General features: G+C 33.0%; 3 protein-coding genes across 5 annotated transcripts; all 3 read left to right on the top strand.

Moving 5' to 3' along the window:
• The first annotated feature begins 6228 nt into the window (after positions 1 to 6228).
• Positions 6229 to 9648, top strand: PLDALPHA3 (phospholipase D alpha 3). Of its 2 annotated transcripts, none has more exons than XM_087460424.1 (5): positions 6229 to 6400; positions 6487 to 6597; positions 6726 to 7938; positions 8251 to 8958; positions 9056 to 9648. In XM_087460424.1, the coding sequence occupies exons 2-5, from the start codon at positions 6502 to 6504 to the stop codon at positions 9499 to 9501; spliced, it is 2463 nt and encodes an 820-aa protein (XP_087316550.1). In that variant the 5' UTR covers positions 6229 to 6400; positions 6487 to 6501; the 3' UTR covers positions 9502 to 9648. The 2 variants fall into 2 exon arrangements, with proteins under 2 accessions (XP_087316550.1, XP_087316551.1); XM_087460425.1 differs by having other exon boundaries at positions 6330 to 6400; positions 6494 to 6597.
• A 929-nt stretch (positions 9649 to 10577) lies between these two features.
• LOC147939839 (uncharacterized) lies at positions 10578 to 11414 on the top strand. The gene is made up of 2 exons (XM_087461051.1): positions 10578 to 10725; positions 10870 to 11414. Exons 1-2 carry the CDS (start codon positions 10578 to 10580, stop codon positions 11412 to 11414), a joined length of 693 nt encoding a protein of 230 aa, XP_087317177.1.
• A 2550-nt stretch (positions 11415 to 13964) lies between these two features.
• Positions 13965 to 17315, top strand: LOC104706860 (uncharacterized). Of its 2 annotated transcripts, none has more exons than XM_010423086.3 (6): positions 13965 to 14214; positions 14328 to 14450; positions 15056 to 15300; positions 15955 to 16042; positions 16856 to 16922; positions 17004 to 17315. In XM_010423086.3, the coding sequence occupies exons 2-6, from the start codon at positions 14395 to 14397 to the stop codon at positions 17055 to 17057; spliced, it is 510 nt and encodes a 169-aa protein (XP_010421388.1). In that variant the 5' UTR covers positions 13965 to 14214; positions 14328 to 14394; the 3' UTR covers positions 17058 to 17315. The 2 variants fall into 2 exon arrangements, with proteins under 2 accessions (XP_010421388.1, XP_087317740.1); XM_087461614.1 differs by having other exon boundaries at positions 15051 to 15300.
• Positions 17316 to 20280: the final 2965 nt, after the last annotated feature.

Raw genomic sequence — 20280 nt, 5'->3', positions numbered from 1 at the left:
TGCTGGTATTTTTTTTTTTTTTTTTTTTTTTTGTAGATTATAGAATGAAGATCGACACATTCGAATATATATACCTCTACACCCAAAATGATAATTACATAGAAATTCAAAATAAAAATGCTATTGATTCTATAAACAAAATATCATAAAAATAACGTGAAAGTAGTATGTCAAAACAAAGGTTCACTCGTATATAATTTCTCATTTTCAAATTCGTGTTGATCCACCAATTCGACCCAAAAGACTAGACGTCAACTATATATACACACAAGTGACACAACGACACACGCTCACGTATATATTATTTGTTTCGATCATCTATGTTTATGTTAATATGACTTAACTTGTATTTTTGTAAATAAGATCATCAAACAAATTGTAGAAGTTTTACTGTTTAATTAAATGAAAAGCTAAATTATCGTCGGTGCGTAGCGCGGTAAAGTCCACGGATATATGAGTAGTAGTTGTCCATTAAATGTTATGAACCTAAAGGAGACAAGAACGAATTAAACCTTCAGCTTAAATAAATGAATTCACCAACATATGCAAACCGTACAAAATCAAATAAATAAGTTGAGATATATATATATTAAGATGTGACAGCCACATGAATGAGATAGTACAGGGCGATGCGAAAAAGGGAGAAGGGGCCGCGGCTAATACTTACGTTTTTTAATATTAGTTGGTTAGTAAATAAAATTGGCTTGAACTCCTCATCTTATAAGCATAACGAAGACTCTAGAGTATGCATGTAACCTAAATGTGTTAGTATCACTTACAAGCCAACTGGCCATTTGGCTAAGCAAAAGAAGTACATGCTTGCGGGTTTAAATCCATTCTATATATAATCGGTCGTTTGATGACAATATTATTAATGCAGTCTAGTGGTTAAAAGTGTATTATGTTACTAATAGATGAACAGTTTGAATCCCCAATCTCTATTTTCGTTGTTTTCATTTCTTTTAAAAACTTGAATAAAATTCCTTATTTTTATTTTGCTAGTCATGGTCGGCTCTAACTATAAGAAAACATCTTAATTTTCGATGAAATCGATGGTAAAAAATATTAATAAATTTCCAATGAAAAAAATATAGTTGAAAACTAGTCGGTAATTATGAAAAATTCAGTCAAAACATTATTTGGAAACTCCGTAATAATTGAAAATTCGTCCAAACCTTTTAATTTGTTAGAAACAAGAAGTTTAGAAAAATCTTTTCTTGTATTTTTCATATGTTCTATATGATACAATGTTTAGGAAATTCTTTTCTTGTTTTTTTCATATGTTCTATATGATACAATATACATATATACATAATAGGATCTATGATTATACTAATGAGCCGATAATAGACATCTATATAATATAATATATTCATAACATTCTCTTTGGATGACTATTATAAAATATAGTTCCAAGTGCGCATTTGAGATGTTATCTCATTAAAAACCTTACCAAGAAAACCCATTGAAAAAAACCATGGTTAAAGGAAAAAGAGTGCAGTGTGCTTTTACTCCTCCTCTTGAGTACATCACTTGAAATCTTTGAGATGATCGATTCAATATGATTAAGTAGCTTCTTGAAAGTAGTGGTTGAAAACACCATGGTAAATGGTTCGTCAAATCTTCACTTGAACAAATTTGTAGGACATGTATATCACCACCATACATCACAATTCTTCTGCAGGCTATTAGTCTCTAAAATGACTCATCTTGATCATTATCTTTGTCTCTCACGATCTTATCGATGTATGTCAAAGACTTTGAAGATGATAGTCTTTCACCATTAGAATCATAATAAATCTCTTCAGATATTTATCTTTCGCGTGTTCTTTTGTTGTCTCGTTAAAAACCTTTCATGGAAAAACCTAATGAGATAAAAACCATGATAAGGGAAAAAAAGTACAACCACGCAAATGATCGTATTTCTTCTCCTTAAAGCATCATCTTCAGGTTATGCATTATGATCATATATATCATTCTTTCTGAACTGTTATAAACAAAACTCATATATTTTCTCGGGTCATTAGACTTCAAGTCATTTGTACCCTTAAAACCATTTTACTATGTAAGATTATTTAAGCATCTTGAGATAACATCTCTTTCATGAGATGTCAATTATGTAACTCGAGAAATTTCATTAAATATCTTATCTTATACAATCCGATTTCTCCATCTTTCCAGTGTGATATTTGATCATTGATCATTTCTCAATATATTCCTTGGTATGTGAAATCTCTAGTGGAGATTAGATAATATTTTCATAATCAACATATTTTGCACTTGTTCTTGTACCTTTCTTTTAGAAAGAACCACTTGTAAGTGCAGAAGAGACAAGAGACAAATACAACTTTTTTTTAACAAGGTTCAGCAAATGCCTACGTCCTCAAATTTTCTTGAAAATACTTCTTGAACACAATTATAATTAGTGTTCAATCTCGGATTTACACAACCCTAAGATCTTCTATTAGCTTGTTCCCTATCATTTTCAACCCACTATGAAATCCTTAATATCAATAACAATGATCTACACCCAGGATTCTCTCATAGAGATAAACTTTCACTTTTTTCTCCTCAAAGACGTCAAAAGTCTACAAAACTTTTTCTTGAGAACTACAAAATATTGCTTCTAGCAATATGATCACTTTAAGGGAAACTTATGACAGTTTGAAAACCTTCTCACTAGACTGAATCAAGTTTTACTCTTATTGTCAAACTCATAAGGGATCTAGAATAGTTGCTTCCACCAAAAGAGATTACATCTCTCATAAGTATTTTCTGAGAATAATTGTACTACTACACGTACTTAATTTCTCATACAGATCCACTTATGTTCCACTCATTTTACACTTTTAAGTGTAACGACTACAAGTCCAAATATTATCTCTTCAAGAGATTTGAACTATTTCATAGCTTCAATAAAACTTTTTCTATTAACCGCGGTTATGATCCTCGATTTTCATTCATAACATCATCAATTGCAACACTGCATGCAAACATATTTATGACGTCGATTTGCTATTTGGTTTCTTTTTTTTCTAGACATGACTAACCTTATTGAGATTTCCTCTCATTATGATTTTGAGGTACCTGAATCTCTTTTTTACTCATGTCTACATCTCTTCTAGAGATTTTTCATAACTCTTTGCTTCCTCGGTGCCAAATTAATTTATGCTCCTTTTCTTTTCCGAGGATGATTATATATGGAACCATAAGTCTATCACACTTTATGCGATCTTTAGACTTGCTAGTAGTTGATCTTAGCCTTCTAGAAAATTAATATTAATTGGAGCACAACTGGTATATGTGACTTTTTCACTCAAATTCAGAAAATGGCTCTCGCATGCTTTTAGTATCTTTGCAAACTTTGCCAATAAATTATTTTTTAAAATTATAGCGCACATTTCTCAGTACGAACATCAAGATAATTTCTTCCAATATATTTATTTACCAGCTGATTATTTTCTTCCCCTCATATTGGAAAGACTAACTCACTGAAACAACAGTCTCTACATCTCGAGATATTTAATCATCAAGAGAGATTTATATCCAACATATTTCCAACATTCTTTCATATCCCATCTTATCACTGTGGTGGAGCAACCAACATGTATAACACATTTAGATGGAATATATTTGGTTTCTGACACAAACCAATTATAGTGGGGAGTACTCATAATAATTTGTTAGTCTGATGCGAATTCATCGACATATAGTCATTTATGTCAATTACTTAACATGGTTTCACCATCATTGTCAACTAATCAAATACTCTCGCAAACTCCATGTTGTAAGTTGATAACAAGAATATATAGTGGATGATCAGTCCAGAATTTCTCTTTATATACGTCACAATATCTCTTTGTATACATACTAGAACATTGACACTATCCAAATTTATGGGTCGGTGAAAATCATATAATCAGCTAACTTTGTAAAGCAGCACACATAAGAAATCACTTCAGAAATCTCTGATTATTCTTTCGCATTACTATTAAACCGGAATGACTTAATCGGTCATGCCATATAGTGAGATTTTCACAAAGCATTTGATCTTCTAGACAATGCATGTAATCTCTAAAATACTTTTATTTTCTTAGGTAATACTTATGATTTGAATGTATTTTCTTCGCATATTGTCTTAACATGATTACTTTTCAAATCCTCAAGATTTTCTCTATTATATGAGTGATTAAACTCATTTTGGGTGTGAACATAATCTTAGATTTGTTCCAACACCTCTGTATGTGAGATTCATGAATTCTTTCCCTCGATATGATAACACTTCATGTCTATCAATCTCGATTTGAATCCCACTCTGTAATCAATAACATTCTCAAATTGGATCATATATTATATCTTAGACCTTTTTAACTTTGAGATTTGGGAGACTATAACACATTAATATCAAATTTTGTTCCCGTAGACAATAGTATATATACTCTTCGTCTTCATGAGCTTTCAATACTTTTTCTATTACTTCTTATTATTGTAGTAGAATAATGGAAATTGTCTTACAATAGCTTCATTCATTATCATATATATGAGATAAGTATCTCTTGTACTTATTATTCACTTCTAAAGGAGAAACTAGTTGACGTTATCCGCGGTTTTATATATCATATCCACATCATGACCACTTTTATTGTAACTTTCTTATCATTAATGTGACATTTTTCTTTTTTTATAACATAAAGTCATGTTCACTTCAAAGAATAGACCAAGTCAATAGGATATGATTCATATTAACATCTCATACTTTTACACAATCAAAAAAATAAATTATAATAATTTATAAAAAATATTTTTTATTGTATTGTGTCTTACATTACACAATATAATGAAAAAGTATTTATATTTAGTCAATTACCGATTACGATTGAACACAAAACTTCAGGTTTTAGTTAAATTAATTGTAATGAACCAACAATTAATCAAAATACTACTATACATTCACAGCACACATACACGTATATATATATTCATTATAATACGGGCACATGTATCTGTATACATATATTGTACATACAGAAGTTCTCAATTTAACCACGTTATCGGCACGTAGATTAAGAACTTTTTACTTTTAACAAGTTCAACCAATCAAAAACAATATTGCATAATATAAAATATTAAACTAATTTAAAAGTTGCATAAAAACTTGAAAACATCTTATACTAAGAAACAAAAAAGCTTCTCTAAAACATCTTATATTTTGAAACGGAGAAAGTATTATATATGCACCAATTTAGTAAAGAAAAAACAGAATACCAAATCAACGAATAGTATAATAAGGTATGTCTATACATGTATACTATCATAAGTGAATAAGCATCATGAATCGATCATATAAAACATAGAAATCGATCATATAAAACATAGAAATCGACCCTAAGTCATGCAACACAAGTTCGATCAAATCATTACTTGTTTGTTATCACTCAAAACAGAAGATTAACTTAGATCTTAGAAGCCAACGATTTACTAAACAACAATATAATGATACCTCCATTCCTGAGAATAATAAGCAAACCAACATAATAATATTTACCAGCAATAATATAATAATATTCTTGCGAGAACATCGATCCTAGCAATATAACAAAGTACACAAATCAAATTATATAAGCATGACCGATTGATGAATATAAGCCAATAGAGTTACTTATCTCTATAATAAATTTGTTGCTTTGACGTGTTTGGAGAATAAGAACAACGAACAAAGACACCGTCGATTTTTCTTATATGGCTAGGGTTTTATCAGATGATGTTAGAAACTAGAGGTTTAAGAAATTGTTTTTTTTTTGTATTTTTCATTTGGTTTATATAATACAACATATATATATATATATAAATATATAATAAGGTTTAAGGTTACGGTCCATAATGGATATTTACATAATATAATATATTTAAAACATAATTTTCTAATTTTTTAATTTATTTATTTTCTTAAAAGAAAAGTGGGGACTATATAGTTAATTATGGATTTTATTGAAAGAAAAAAGCCGTCGGAAATTGCAAAACTCATCTAAATCTGGTAAACAAATATAATAATGAAATGGAATCAAGTGTATTTCCCCTAACATCAAAAAAAGTGTAGACGTGAGTAGTAAAAACCAAAAAATATTCCGTTTTGGACTTCCCTTGTCTTGGGTTTGGCCTACAAGAAAAGGTTTACTTAAGACGTACGGTCTCAAAACCCATAAAAGACTTCATCTCTTTCTTTCTTGTAACCTATGTAGTCTTCTAAAGTAATCACCAACCTAATCCAAAAGTTTCGTATTCGAATTCGACTTTTTTCCTTATATTCTGACTTTACGTTTACATACACTAATTGCTAAGCCGTTTAGAACCTTTCCAAAAATTAGATTCTCAAAAGGGAGATTTTTCACGACCAACTGTGGTTTGTTATTTGTTTATTAATATATACATTTTTTTTTTATCAGTCATCCACTAAAAAATTAAACATACACTATATGTTTTTTTAAGTTTGCAGGTGAATAAATGACGGAACAGTTGCTGCTTCATGGAACTCTTGAAGTGAAGATCTATAGGATCGATAAGTTGCATCAACGTTCAAGATTCAATTTATGCGGCAAGGTAACCCCTTAAATAGTCCCAACTTCAATAAAACAAGAATATTATTAGTGTAATTATTTTTCTATCAGGATTTTAAGGAATAAGGTATATTAGACGAAGGTTACTTAACTTGTAAAAATGATTCATAGGGGAACAAGGAACCGACGGGTAAAAAGACTCAATCCCAAATAAAGAGACTAACAGACTCATGCACAAATTTGTTTGGAGGACATCTCTACGCAACTGTTGACCTAGACAGGTCAAGGGTAGCTCGAACCATGATGAGACGTCATCCTAGATGGTTACAATCCTTTTATATCTACACCGCACATTCAATCTCTAAAATCGTATTCACGGTCAAAGAAGATGAACCGGTCAGTGCAAGTTTGATCGGTCGAGCTTATTTACCTGTCACCGAAGTCATCACCGGACAACCTATAGACCGATGGCTCGATATCTTAGACGAGAACAGGAGACCAGTCCAAGGAGATGCCAAAATCCATGTCCGTGTGAAGTTCACTCACGTGAGACAGGACGTGAATTGGAATAAAGGAATCATATTACCTTCTTTCAAGGGAGTTCCTAACGCGTTTTTCAACCAAAGAGAAGGTTGCAAAGTTACTCTTTATCAAGACGCTCACGTTCTTAGCGAATACCCTGATATTACTCTCGCTGGAGGACAAGTGATTTACAAGCATCATCGGTGTTGGGAAGAGATTTTTGATGCGATATGGGATGCAAAACATTTGATATATATAGCTGGTTGGTCGGTATACACCGACGTAACATTGATCAGGGATCCTAAACAATCTAGACAGGGAGGGAACCTGAAGTTAGGTGAATTGTTGAAGAAGAAAGCGGACGAAAACGTGACCGTTCTGATGCTTGTGTGGGACGATAGAACGTCTAACGAAGTGTTTAGGAGAGATGGTTTGATGATGACTCATGATCAAGAAACTTACAATTACTTCAAGAACACGAAAGTGCGTTGCGTTCTCTGTCCGCGGAATCCGGATAATGGTGAGAGCATTGTACAAGGGTTCGAGGTCGCTACCATGTTTTCTCACCATCAAAAAACAATTGTGGTCGACGGTGAAGTGGACGGGTCAAGCACCAAGAGAAGGGTAGTGAGTTTTCTTGGAGGGATTGATCTTTGTGATGGGAGATACGACACTGTGGAGCATCCTTTGTTTGGTACTTTGAATGGTGTTCATGCTAATGACTTTCACCAGCCAAACTTTGATGGCGCTTCAATTAGAAAAGGCGGTCCACGTGAGCCATGGCACGATATTCACTGCAAGGTGGATGGTCCTGCTGCGTGGGATGTTTTATACAATTTTGAGCAGAGGTGGATGAAACAAGGTATTGGAAACAAATTTAATATGGCTTCAAGGTTTTTTTTGCGTTTACATGTTTTAAGAGAAATGGTGATTTTCTCCAAATAAAAAATCAACATTTACTACTTTAAACAATTTTATTTTACATGTAAATGCTAATTAACGGGAAGAAAAATTTTGTTTGTGAAAAATGCTAATTAACAATTTTTTTTTTTTTTGAGCCAACACATTAACCTCTTTTATAAAGCACATAAGTTAGTGTGTGAAGAAATGGTAACGCTAAACAAAAGTCATTAAAGTCATTGATTCATTAGAAACTAATTTCGTGTGTTTACAGGTAGTGGTAGAAGGTACCTTATCTCAATGGCACAGCTCGCAGAGATCACTGTTCCGCCACTTCCAATTGTACAACCAGACAATGAAGAAGGCTGGACAGTTCAAGTTTTCCGGTCCATAGATAACGGTGCAGTTGAAGGGTTTCCAGAGGATCCACGTGAAGCTTCAAGTGTAGGACTTATAAGCGGGAAAGATAACGTGATCGAAAGAAGCATACAAGACGCGTACGTTAATGCCATAAGGAGAGCCAAGCATTTCATCTACATAGAGAACCAATATTTTCTTGGAAGCTCATTTGGATGGAACTCTAGAGACATTAACTTGAATGAGATCAATGCATTACAACTCATTCCCAAAGAAATTTCTCTGAAAATCGTGAGCAAGATCGAGGCAGGCGAGAGGTTTGCCGCGTATATCGTGATACCGTTATGGCCTGAAGGCAAACCTGGTTCTGCCTCGGTTCAAGCAATACTAGACTGGCAAAGGAGAACAATGGAGATGATGTATACAGATATCATCATTGCGCTTAGCAAGAAAGGGTTAGATGCAAACCCTAGAGACTACCTAACATTTTTCTGCCTTGGGAACCGGGAAGTTGGAAAAGCCGGTGAATACTTGCCTCCGGAAAAGCCAGAGCCGAATTCTGATTACGCAAGAGCTCAAGAATCTCGTCGGTTCATGATCTATGTTCACTCTAAAATGATGATTGGTATGTCAAAATCTATCTTCCATAACTTAAGAAAATGTATAGTGTTTATATATAAGGACAATCAAAAGCTCTTAACATGGTTCATATTTGTATGCAGTTGATGATGAATACATAATAATAGGATCAGCCAATATAAACCAAAGGTCTATGGATGGAGGTCGAGACTCAGAGATTGCAATGGGAGCATACCAACCTAGCCATCTACTATCTACTAATAACATGAGGCCGACGGGTCAAGTGTTTAGCTTTAGGATATCACTATGGCTCGAACACCTGCGGATCATAACTAACGCGTTTCAGTGCCCCGAAAGCGAAGAGTGTATAAGAATGGTAAATGCAAAGGCAGATGAGCTATGGGGATTATACTCAGCACAAGAGTACCCTCGAGATCAGGATTTACCGGGCCATTTGCTTAGTTATCCTATTAGCATTGGTAGCAACGGGGAAGTAACAAATCTTGCTGGGACTGAGTTCTTTCCTGATACTAACGCAAAGGTGGTAGGCGAAAAATCTAATTATCTTCCTCCAATCCTCACTTCTTAGGTGATATATATAACACTTTCATTGTATACTCTTAAAATATGTTTTTTCGATTTATAGCGATATTTTGCATGCATGCCTGTATAAATAAGTTACAACATCATTGTAGATAATCATTCGAAAACCACGAGCTACACCTATTTAACAAAAGAGAAATCCAAAATTCCAAACCAACAGTATAATAAGAATTATAATCAACATTATATTGTTGGAATGGAGCTATTTGCTGGATTTGAGCTTCCACAACTTATTCAACATTATATGTTGTCAAAATATAATTAAACCATTAACCATATGAATTAATTTAGTGAAACACCCAACTCGTTGCATATACAATCAGGCCTGTATACAATATAGTTCTCTCAATTTATCGTAATCCATGAAGTTAAAGGAATATAAGACATAAAATTAGGAGAAAATAACTCTCATAATGTTGTCATGATCGAAAATTTTAGCTAGATTGCATTTCACTCTTGCCCTTAATTTCTCTTAATATGGAACCACTTTGAGTTTTGCCCAAAAAAAGAAAAAGGAATCACTTTGAAAATTTAATTATTTTGATAAATCTTAAGTTTTACTAGAATTTCTTTTAAACTGGTCAAGTTTCAAAAATTACCTATTAAATAATCTTGAAAGACGAATCATCAACATGTACTAGCTTAATAATATACACACATACATTGCAGTTTGAATTTGGTTTGTCAAAGAAGTTGTCATATGGATTATTGAACCCTTTTCATCCACTTGTGGTTTTAAAAATCCAACAACCCTCCTTGCAGAATCAATTGTTACATATCAAATTTAAATGAGTTAACAAAATATTAAATCCAAATAGTTTACAACTTAGAGGCTTATGATAGTGATTATGTCCAAATTGACTTTAATTTGAATCTAGTAGGCTAGTACTATACTTCTAGATCATTCGATTAACCTTTTTGATTAAAACATATATGGATAAACATATCTAGTAACCATTACAACCGTCTTTAAATGAGCTCAAGATACAGGTGTGGAAACTCAAAACGGAACCCAAAATCAAGGTTTTCCTCTGGAAAATTCTTAGTGGTGCGATCCCAGTTATGGATTTACTATCTTGTAGAGGTATCAAGGTGGATAATCGTTGCCAAATTTGCGGTCTAGAAGGAGAATCTATTCAACATGTGCTCTTTGGTTGCTCTCTTTCTAGACAAATTTGGGCTATCTCCGACTATCCTGAACCAGAGGGAGGTTTTGTTCATGGTTCTGTTTTTTCCAATATCTATCACTACTTGATAAATAGAGATAATAGAAATTGGCCGCTAGAAATAAGGAGAAGTTTTCCTTGGCTTATCTGGAGAATCTGGAAAAACAGGAATATGTTTTTTTTTGAAGGCAAAAGATTTTCTCCTTTGGAGATTGTGGAGAAAGTCAGAAAAGATGTTGAGGATTGGAGTGCAGCTCAAGTGGTTGAAGGAGAAAGGACAATGCCAATGGAGGGTCAGAATTCTAGTGATCGAAACCAAGTAGTTTCTCCTGTAATATCCTGGAAACCGCCTCAAAAGGATTGGGTCAAATGCAACTTAGGAGTGGTTTGGTCAAAAGAACAATTGTTAGTTGGAGCTGCTTGGGTTTTGAGAGATGAGAAAGGAAAGGTGCTCTTGCACAGTAGAAGTTCTTTCCCTAATATTAAAAGCAGGATGGAAGCCCAAGTAATCAGTTTGGTTTGGGCAGTTGAGAGTATGTTTAGTCTCAAGGTAAACAAGGTGGAGTTTGCAGTGGATGACATTTTGTTGGTTGGAATCATTAACAGGCCGCAAGCGTGGCCTTCTTTTAGGTTTCAGACAACAGAAATGTTGGGATCGTTGTTTCTTTTGTTGGATTGGTTGGTGGTTTTCGAATGTGTGACAGCAAATAAAGAAGCCTTTCTCATTGCATAAAGTGTTTTAAGGCAAGGAAGGCTTCGTTCTTATGTAGCGACCAGTTACCCAAGTTGGCTTGAAGAGCTTTTCAGAGATGAGAGTGTTTCCTCTGTTTGAGTTGGTCTGTGCTTTGATCAATGGTTCTTAAAAGTAGTGATTCTTTTTGTAAAGTCCCTGTTAAATGGTTGATCAGGGTAGATAGGAAGTGGCCGGGTGTCTTCATGCCTTTTAGATTTTTTGGTTTGACTTTTTTCAAGTCAATGGAGTAGATATAGTAAGTTGTATCCTTTCAATATCAATACATAAAATCAGTTGACAAAAAAAAAAGATAAACACCGAAGGAAAACTCTTCACACTTTTCATTTGATCAATAATTGAGATGCGACACAACACAACTTATCTATTTCCCATTGCCGACACAAAACATCCATACAGTATATCATATTCACTCATTAATTTATTGTTCTTTATTTATATATATATACATGGATTTTAAAAGACTACAATACGTCCATACCATAATGCCACCTTCATTCTAGTCAAATTGATTAACGAAAACTCAGTGGTCTTTTTTTGTTTTTTTTAAGTTTAGCCGTTCCATGAATAATTACAATAATTAGGTTAGACCCGCGCTACGCCGCGGGATACTTTTTATAACTATTTTTAGATTTTTTAAATATGTTGAATTATTGAAAATATATTTTTAAAAAAATTTGATTAACTGTAAAAACTATAATTTATGCAATAATAAGATAGAAAATGCATTAATAAAATAAATTTTAAAAAATTTCAAATTTAGGATTATTTATAAATATTTACATTTAAATCAGATAGACTTAAATACTTAATTGTATAAATAGCCTAACTAATTCTAATCAATACTTCTCAACTCCTTTAGCTTAATCATCAAAAGACTTTAATTTTATCTTAAACACAGTCTTCTCCACAACTGATTCACTCGATACCACCACTCTATCCTTGATTCGAACCCACCACTCTATCCCTGATTCGAACCCACCACGATCCCACCAACACTATGTTTCATAACAACAACGGTTGGATATTTCGCCATGGCGAGAAGGATGAGATTTCGTCTAATGATAATGAGTCTGATCACACACTTCATTGGTGGACTACGGTGCTCTATTAAATCGTCGCAGGATTTTTTGGGAGCTTACTCTGATGGAATTCTCCATCTTCTTCCTTTGGGTTTTAGAATTAAAGAAAGACTGGAATTTTCTACACATAAAAAGAGAGGAATATTAATGTCAAATTTGTAGCCAAATCCAAAACATAGCATCAAGTATGAGAGACTCGTACATAGTCTTCACTTGCTTCAAGCATGGTGTGAGACTATTGTTCTTCTCTTTGAATGACATATCCGATTAGGGTTTCCATGTCATCTTTTCTCCTCTGGTGTTGAGTGTGCATTGCTCGTCAGACGTAAACCTTTTTCCATTGATAATTGTCATACACAAGTTAATTTGGGTTCTTTTACTTTTTTTTGTGGACACTATTGTAATTGGGCTGGGCCCAGAAAAAAAATAAATTCTGTGGAAGGAGAAAGATTATTATTGGACAAAAATATTGAGTTGTATTAATCCTTATAATTTGATTGGCTAGATGTTTTAATTAATGTATTAACTACTCCTTCAATTAAAGAGCTGATCTGTCAACACTGGAATTAAACACATTCAGTTTTTATTGTATTGACCTTTTTAGTTTAGCCGTTTCATTTTTTATTTATTTTGGGTACTTCCAGCAGTTGTTATAGAAACAAAAATATTTATAATACAAATTCCCAATTAGCTGGCTAGTCGCTAAATCCTATTCTAACAGCCGATTAACGTTTAACGAATTTGTAGATATTTATCTATAATACTTCCAAATTGTTTTAATATCCAATCCACCAACCAACGAAAAAGGGCACAAAACAACGTCCTCTTTTACACTCGAGAGGAGAAGAAGGGTTACTTAGACCAACTCCAACCCATTTCTATTTTCATCTTCATAATGGAGTTTGAAGTCAATTTTATTCCAACCTATCTCTATTTTCATCTCCAAAATAGACCTCTATTTTCATTTTACACTACAATTTGGAGATCTCTATTTTTTATTCCAAAATGGAGTAGGGTTGGAATAAAACCCAACTCCAAAATAGAATTACTCTATTTTTAAGAAAAAATGGAGATATAGGTTGGAGATGCCCTTAAATTTTCAGCATCTACCACATGCACGAATCTCTCTTTTCTTTTCTGTAAAGAAACAAATATATATATATATATATATATATATATATATAAACTTTGTGGAATAAATTAAAGTAATAAAGCTTTTAAATCGTATTTTCAACAAAAAAAATTTATTTTTGGTATTGGATAATAGATATAACCACTATTTATTTTTCTAATTTATAAAACTATTTAATAGTGAAAAAGGGAACTTCCGAGTTAGTAAAATCAGATTAGTTATAAAAAAATTCTCCTAAATATGGTCCCAAACTTAAAATTTTAATTAATTTATTCAAGTACAATTAATAAAGCATAATGTAACAGACAATTTTTTTCTGTGAAAAATAATAATAATAAAAAAACGGAATATTTCTATTCCTTCTTTTTTGGGAGTTGCAGAACCAACACACACACGCATAAACAAAAAAAAAAAAAAAAAAGAAGAAGAAGACGAACCCAGAAAAAAAAAAACAAAAAAAAGTCGAATAAAGAAGAAGAAGAATAAGAAAAGATTTGAGATTTAGCTGCAGGGGAGTTGGTTGAACAAAACCCTAATCCCAATCTGCCCCGAATATGCCATTTTTGAGGTTATTTTCTCTGTTTTTTTTTCTCATCTTCAAAAAAGTGTTTTTTTTTTTTTTTGGATTTCAATGGTTAGATTAAGGGAATAATGGAATTTGGGTATTTTGGAAAATTGCAGGATTGTGAGACTTCTCCTACCAGGAATAAGGGTCTTGATAAGAAGATCTCTAATTTGGTTGTTGTAGATGCATCTCCGTGAAATTATTCCCTCTTGGATCTACCAGTTCTTTGGTTGCATGGGGTGAGTGAGGATCTTTCTTTCTCCTCAATTCTTTCTGTGTTTTTCTAATTCAAAGTCTCAGTCTTTTTTGTTTTGGAAGCCTTATCTGTGTGACTGAGAAATGAAGAAGAGTCTTATGAAACTGGAGTGTAAAAATTTTGGACTTTAAATCCTAAAATTTGATATGTGTATTTACTTAAATTGTAGGTTAGGTTTGCTTTCTGTATAGCTACCCTATTGCTTATGTGGATATATATATATATATATATATGGTTATTGCTTGCATTTTAAGCAAAAAATGGTATCAAATCAAAGCATCTCTCAGGTTTTAGTTTTGCTCTAGATCTTTTGTATCATGCTTGAAACCATTTGCTTTGAGTCTCTTTAATATCAATACCTTTTGTTTGAGATCATCAAAGAAACTTCACTTCATAATCTTAAGAGTTTATAAAGGAACTTTCCTGTGTCCCTTTCTCTTCATTGTTTTTGATCTCTCTTTCTGTAGAATCTATGGTTGTATGTGCAAATGAGTCTTCCAAGTGAACAGATATTCGCACTTTGTCTGCAATCCTAGGCAAAGCCTTCTCACTGGCATTTTTTTGTTTTGTGGTTTTGCAACAGTACAGAGGTTGTTTTGGATGCTGCAATAAACCACCGCTTATAGTTGCAGTGGATGAGCCGTCTAAAGGGTTAAGGATTCAAGGTCGGTTAGTGAAGAAGCCAAGTGTATCAGACGGCTTCTGGAGCACAAGCACCTGCGAGATGGACAACAGCACACTTCAGTCACAGAGAAGCATTTCTTCTATCAGCTTCACTAACAACACTTCTACTTCTGCAAGTACAAGCAACCCTACAGAATTTGTAAACAACGGTGAGTTGATATTTCCACACATTGTTGTTATTAATGATCCTTTCTCTGTTTCTCGCATTTTTTTTTATGTGACTTGCCTTTCTGATAGTTGAAGGACCATTTCAAGCTTTAATTGGTCTGAATTATTCAAATTTGAATCGATCTACTTATGGTATTAGCTTACTCATACTGATGGTTTTTTTTAATATCTGTAAGTGGGTGTTGGCTTATAATATTGTTTATATCATTTATTCTTAATCAGTGGAAGATTCCTCATTCATGATTGACTTTCGAGAAGTACGTTTGGAGGATTTCTCTAGGATTTACTTTGTATTTGTTGTTTTAACGAGAAAACTTTCGTCTCATGAATACGTAGATGTTAGCTACTGATGAATCTCTATCAAACTTACTTTGAATTTAACCTCACCTGTGCATAATAAAGCTTCCAGACAGTGGATCTATGCTAGAAATTTAAATAATATTTCTTCCACTTTTTTTGCGTTTGGTATGTTTTGGCTTGCATCTTCAGCTATTAGTTCTTTGGCTTTCAGATTGCTTTGTTTTACTACTTCATGATGCTTTGCTCTGTTTACTCATATTTTGCTGTTATTCATATTTTGGTTATTCACTGCTCTGTTCTAAAAAAGTTTGTCTCTGTTCTTTCCTCCTGTTTAGGATTGAACCACTGGAACCAAACTAGGCAACAGTGGCTTGCAAATGGAACTTCTCAAAAAAAGGCCAAACTTCGAGAACCTACAATAAGGTTGGTGAAACTTGTTGTTTTTGTTTTCTCTTCTGCATTTGCATTTGATTGCAATACTAATGTGCTCTAACAGATTACAAGTTTGAGATAGTTTGGATTGTCTTTCTCCTTTTTAAAATCAATTGCTCTATTTCATGTCCTATATTGTGCAGTTATTTTGTATACATTTTTTATGTATAAGAAACATGCATAAATAAGCTTCCAATTATTTCATGACTTCAGTTGTGAGCTCTATCAGTACTACCATCAATAGTTTTCTCACTTTCCATCAATATCTTTGTAATCTTTTTGGTAAAAGCAAAGGCATAACGAATTTCTCATCTTCGTAACATAGTAGTTAAACTTCTTAACCCAAGAATTGTAGGATATTCTTAATCCAAAAGGTTCATGGATCGATGAGTAAAATTGTGTGACACCATTCATTTGAAATTTTCTTCGAGTTTGCTACCATCAATAAAAAATTTGCATCAGCAAGTCATCCAAAGACAGCGCTTGAAAGCAAGATCTATTCTAGCTTGTTACAAGAATAGTGTCTTGAGATCTATTCTAGCTTGTTACAAGAACAGTGTCTTGAGATTGATTTCTTCTCTCTATACTCCTTTAGGCTCTTAGATTATAGAAGATGAGGTTTTCACAGTTTTCTATGTCAGAGAGTTTACGATGATCTGAAGTGCAGTTGTTGTGTAGATACTCTCTAGCCTTTTTTGCTCATGAATGTTTGTTTCATTCTTTTCTGAGTTAATAACTCGTTTTCTGCAGTTAAGAGTTAACTTCAATATCAAACTTTGTGAGTTAACAACTCGTTTTCTGCAGCTGGAATGCAACATATGAGAGCTTGTTGGGTATGAACAAGAGGTTCTCTCGTCCAATACCTCTCCCTGTAAGCAACTTTCTCAGTAGTTAATCTAGTTTCTTATAAATTTGATATAAGGTCGTTTTTGATTTATGATAATTATGGCAGGAAATGGTTGATTTTCTGGTGGATGTGTGGGAACAAGAAGGCTTGTATGATTGATATATGCAACTCGTGAAACTTTAATTAGTTTCATCTTTTTTTTCTTAATTATGTGTGTAATCAAAAGAAAAGAAACAAGATTTTCAGAACTTGGATTTTTAGACTTTAGCTTCCTAAAGTACAAACTCTCAAGGAACAATTTCAAAAAACGATTTTAGACCTTTTTTTTTGGTTTGGTCTTTGTGTAATAGTCAATTTATTACGTCGATTTTTATTACACTCGGAATTGTAATATTATGACCAAAGTGGTTTCAGCTATTTTCTAAGCAGGTCGGTGATTACTGATTAGTATTTTCGATAGAATTGTGTTACTATACTTTTCACATGTTTTGTTGATGATAAAGTAAATCTGATTATGACTTTTTCTTGTGGGGAATGTACGGTACATTGTACCTATAAAATTCGACCAAATTCAATTATCGGCGAGAAAGTGAATTCTTTTTAGAATTGTAGACTTGTGACTTTTATATCAAAATACTAACTTTTTTTTTTCATGCCTACAACGTCATTTTCAGCTTCATGATTTGTTTAAGTCGTTTGGGTATATAAACAACTTGTAAACATTAAGACGTTAAAAAGTCGAGAGATCGCGCGCGTGGATCACACTCGTGGCGATTTTTCTCTTAAAAAACTCTCTCTTTTGATTACAACCTCGTGTTCTGTCGGAGGAGTCTTCCGTTGATTCCGGCGACGAAGAGGACCCCGTGGTTTATGGGCTTCATCCGTAAACCGCTGCATAAGCTACGTAAAGATCTCAAATCAAAGTCAAGGGAGAAGTGGAGGGGAGAAGTCTCTGCGAGACACTGACGGTGAAAGCTCCATCGCCAGTGTAGCGACGCAGAACAGAAGAAAGAGATTCACGACGAGGAACGAGTGAAGATGGTGGTTAGATCTAAAGACTGGAGATTCTGGAAGTTTCGCTGCGTCGGTTTTCGATGGGGGAGGTCGTCTGCGGCAAGGCGGAGCTAAGCCACAATTGAAGGTTTGCAGATCTACTCCCTACCGCTATTCCTCTCTTACGACTAAGCTTGGATCTCCTTGACAAAGGTAAGCTTGGTTATCTTCTTCCTCCTCAACCACGGCTCTACGGTGGTGGGATGGCAACGGATCCTGGATCACCATCTCCGTTCGGCTAACGGCGTTCAGGCACACCAGAAGTCCTGTTCCAGTGTGTATCCGCAATTCTTGAACGGCGGCTGCGAATGAATTTTTCCTTTGCAGATTATGGTTTCCTGAACCGGTTAAGGAAACCGAGTCGGTTTTGTTTATGTGATTTTGTTTGGTTTGTTGTATTCGGTTTAGGCCCTAAGGGGATTGTAATGGGCCTAAATCCGAAAATAGCCCATTCAGCTCTTATTTATATAAATTGAATACCTTTTAACAAAAAAAACAACAACTTGAACTCAAATTACGTAATGATCATGCAAGTATGTAAGCTTTATAAAATATTATTGATCGGCAAAAAATACCATTTCTCTTTGGAGAGTGTTCACTGAACAAACCATTAATCAAGCACATGGTATTGTAACACTTACAATGCCATATAATGTAGAGCAACGAAGGATCAAATATATTCCCAAGAACGTTACAAGTACACAGTGAGGAGAATATGTGTTATAGTAGTTGTAACGAATCTTCGTTTATTGTTACATAAATACCGAAGACTCTAAAATAATTAATATCGTCTCTTTTCATGTCCATAGTTATAGATTTGTGTTGTTCCATAATTACTATAGTAACTAGATTAGGACCCGTGCTAAACACATGTTGAAATTTCTTTTATTTATACGGTAGTTTTTATATAAAATATAATTTATGTGATTGTTTTAAAAGTTGTTGTTAATAAAAGTTAAGAACTGGGTTGAAATTTAGGACCCGAGTTAAAAGTGATTGTTTTTAAAAGTTGTTGTGAATAATATTAATTTTTGAGATTTTGTTGGCTATATATGGTTACTTAAATATTTAGTGGAGATTTTATTTTATTTTTTTGGAATATATTTTCTAAGAGGATCTCAAATCGAGATTTAACTAATGATTATAACCCATATAACCTATAACCTATCAAATAATCAAATAATTAATCTTATAACCTATATTATATAGTCTACACAAAAAAAGATCGTGTATTTCCGTTTTATTATATAGGGAATTAATACAATTATTTCTCTTCGTTACTCTTCTCATGCGAAGCAACTTTGTGTGTTTTAAACTTATGATTTGCTAGGAGAACTACACGGAATCATAAGTTATATATATAAGAGATATGATAAAAGTTATTTATGATCTCAATTTTAAAGGTTAGAAAGATCAAGAACAATATATAAAGGACATTGGTCGATCCAATTCCATTTATCCCCTAAACTTAAATATTATGATTCGTGTTATGAATCAAAATTTCGTAAAAGAAAAACTAAAATCAACTAACAAAGTATATAACCAGTAGTTTTATTTTTTTTAAAACAAAAAGTTATGTCGTAGCAATTATGTTATTTTTCCCTCAAATTCAATCCAAGATAATCTATACAAATTCAACGAACTTAACATCCCAAGGTGTTGTCAAGAATGTTTATCAAACAAACAAAATGGTTTGTCAACAATGCAATGTATTCCAACTTTTTGCTTCCTTCAATGTATTCAACCACTTTTTGTCAACTTTTAACTATCACCCTTCATTGCATTCAGACAATTGCATTATTTTGCTTTCCTTCTTTTAAATCCTCGCCAGCATTTGCTTTCTGACAACTTGTAAACGATATAATTCAGCAAGTGATAATATATCTTTATCACACACACACACACACAAAAAAAAGGTGATAATGAAGAACATAAACAAAACAACTCAACTAACGAAGTGAAACTCTATAGGTATATTGCATATATTAGGTAATGCTTTGTGAATTCTATAGGTATTGAGATTTTATAACGTATGAACTACATTCCGAATCCGATAGCATACATATTTTTTTTTAAAAACTTATAACTACGTATGAAATTGTCAAAAACTCATTAGCTAGTAGTTTTTTTTTGAAAGATGCTTTCACTATTTATTTATTAATATAAAAAAAAAATACTGTATTAATTTACAACATACAACGTACGCTATTTTTTAGCTATTCTTCTTCAATTACGCCACTAAAAATATACATGTTCTATATCACTCTTGATGGAAAATTAATTTGGAAGATTGGAGTAGAAAGAAAAAAACAAAAACATATTCAATGTT

The sequence above is a fragment of the Camelina sativa genome, chromosome 8 (assembly GCF_030686135.1).
Source record: "Camelina sativa cultivar CO46 ecotype springtype chromosome 8, ASM3068613v1".
Lineage (NCBI taxonomy): Eukaryota > Viridiplantae > Streptophyta > Magnoliopsida > Brassicales > Brassicaceae > Camelina > Camelina sativa.
Note: the sequence above shows the minus strand (reverse complement) of the source record. Positions and strands in the feature narration are given on the sequence as shown.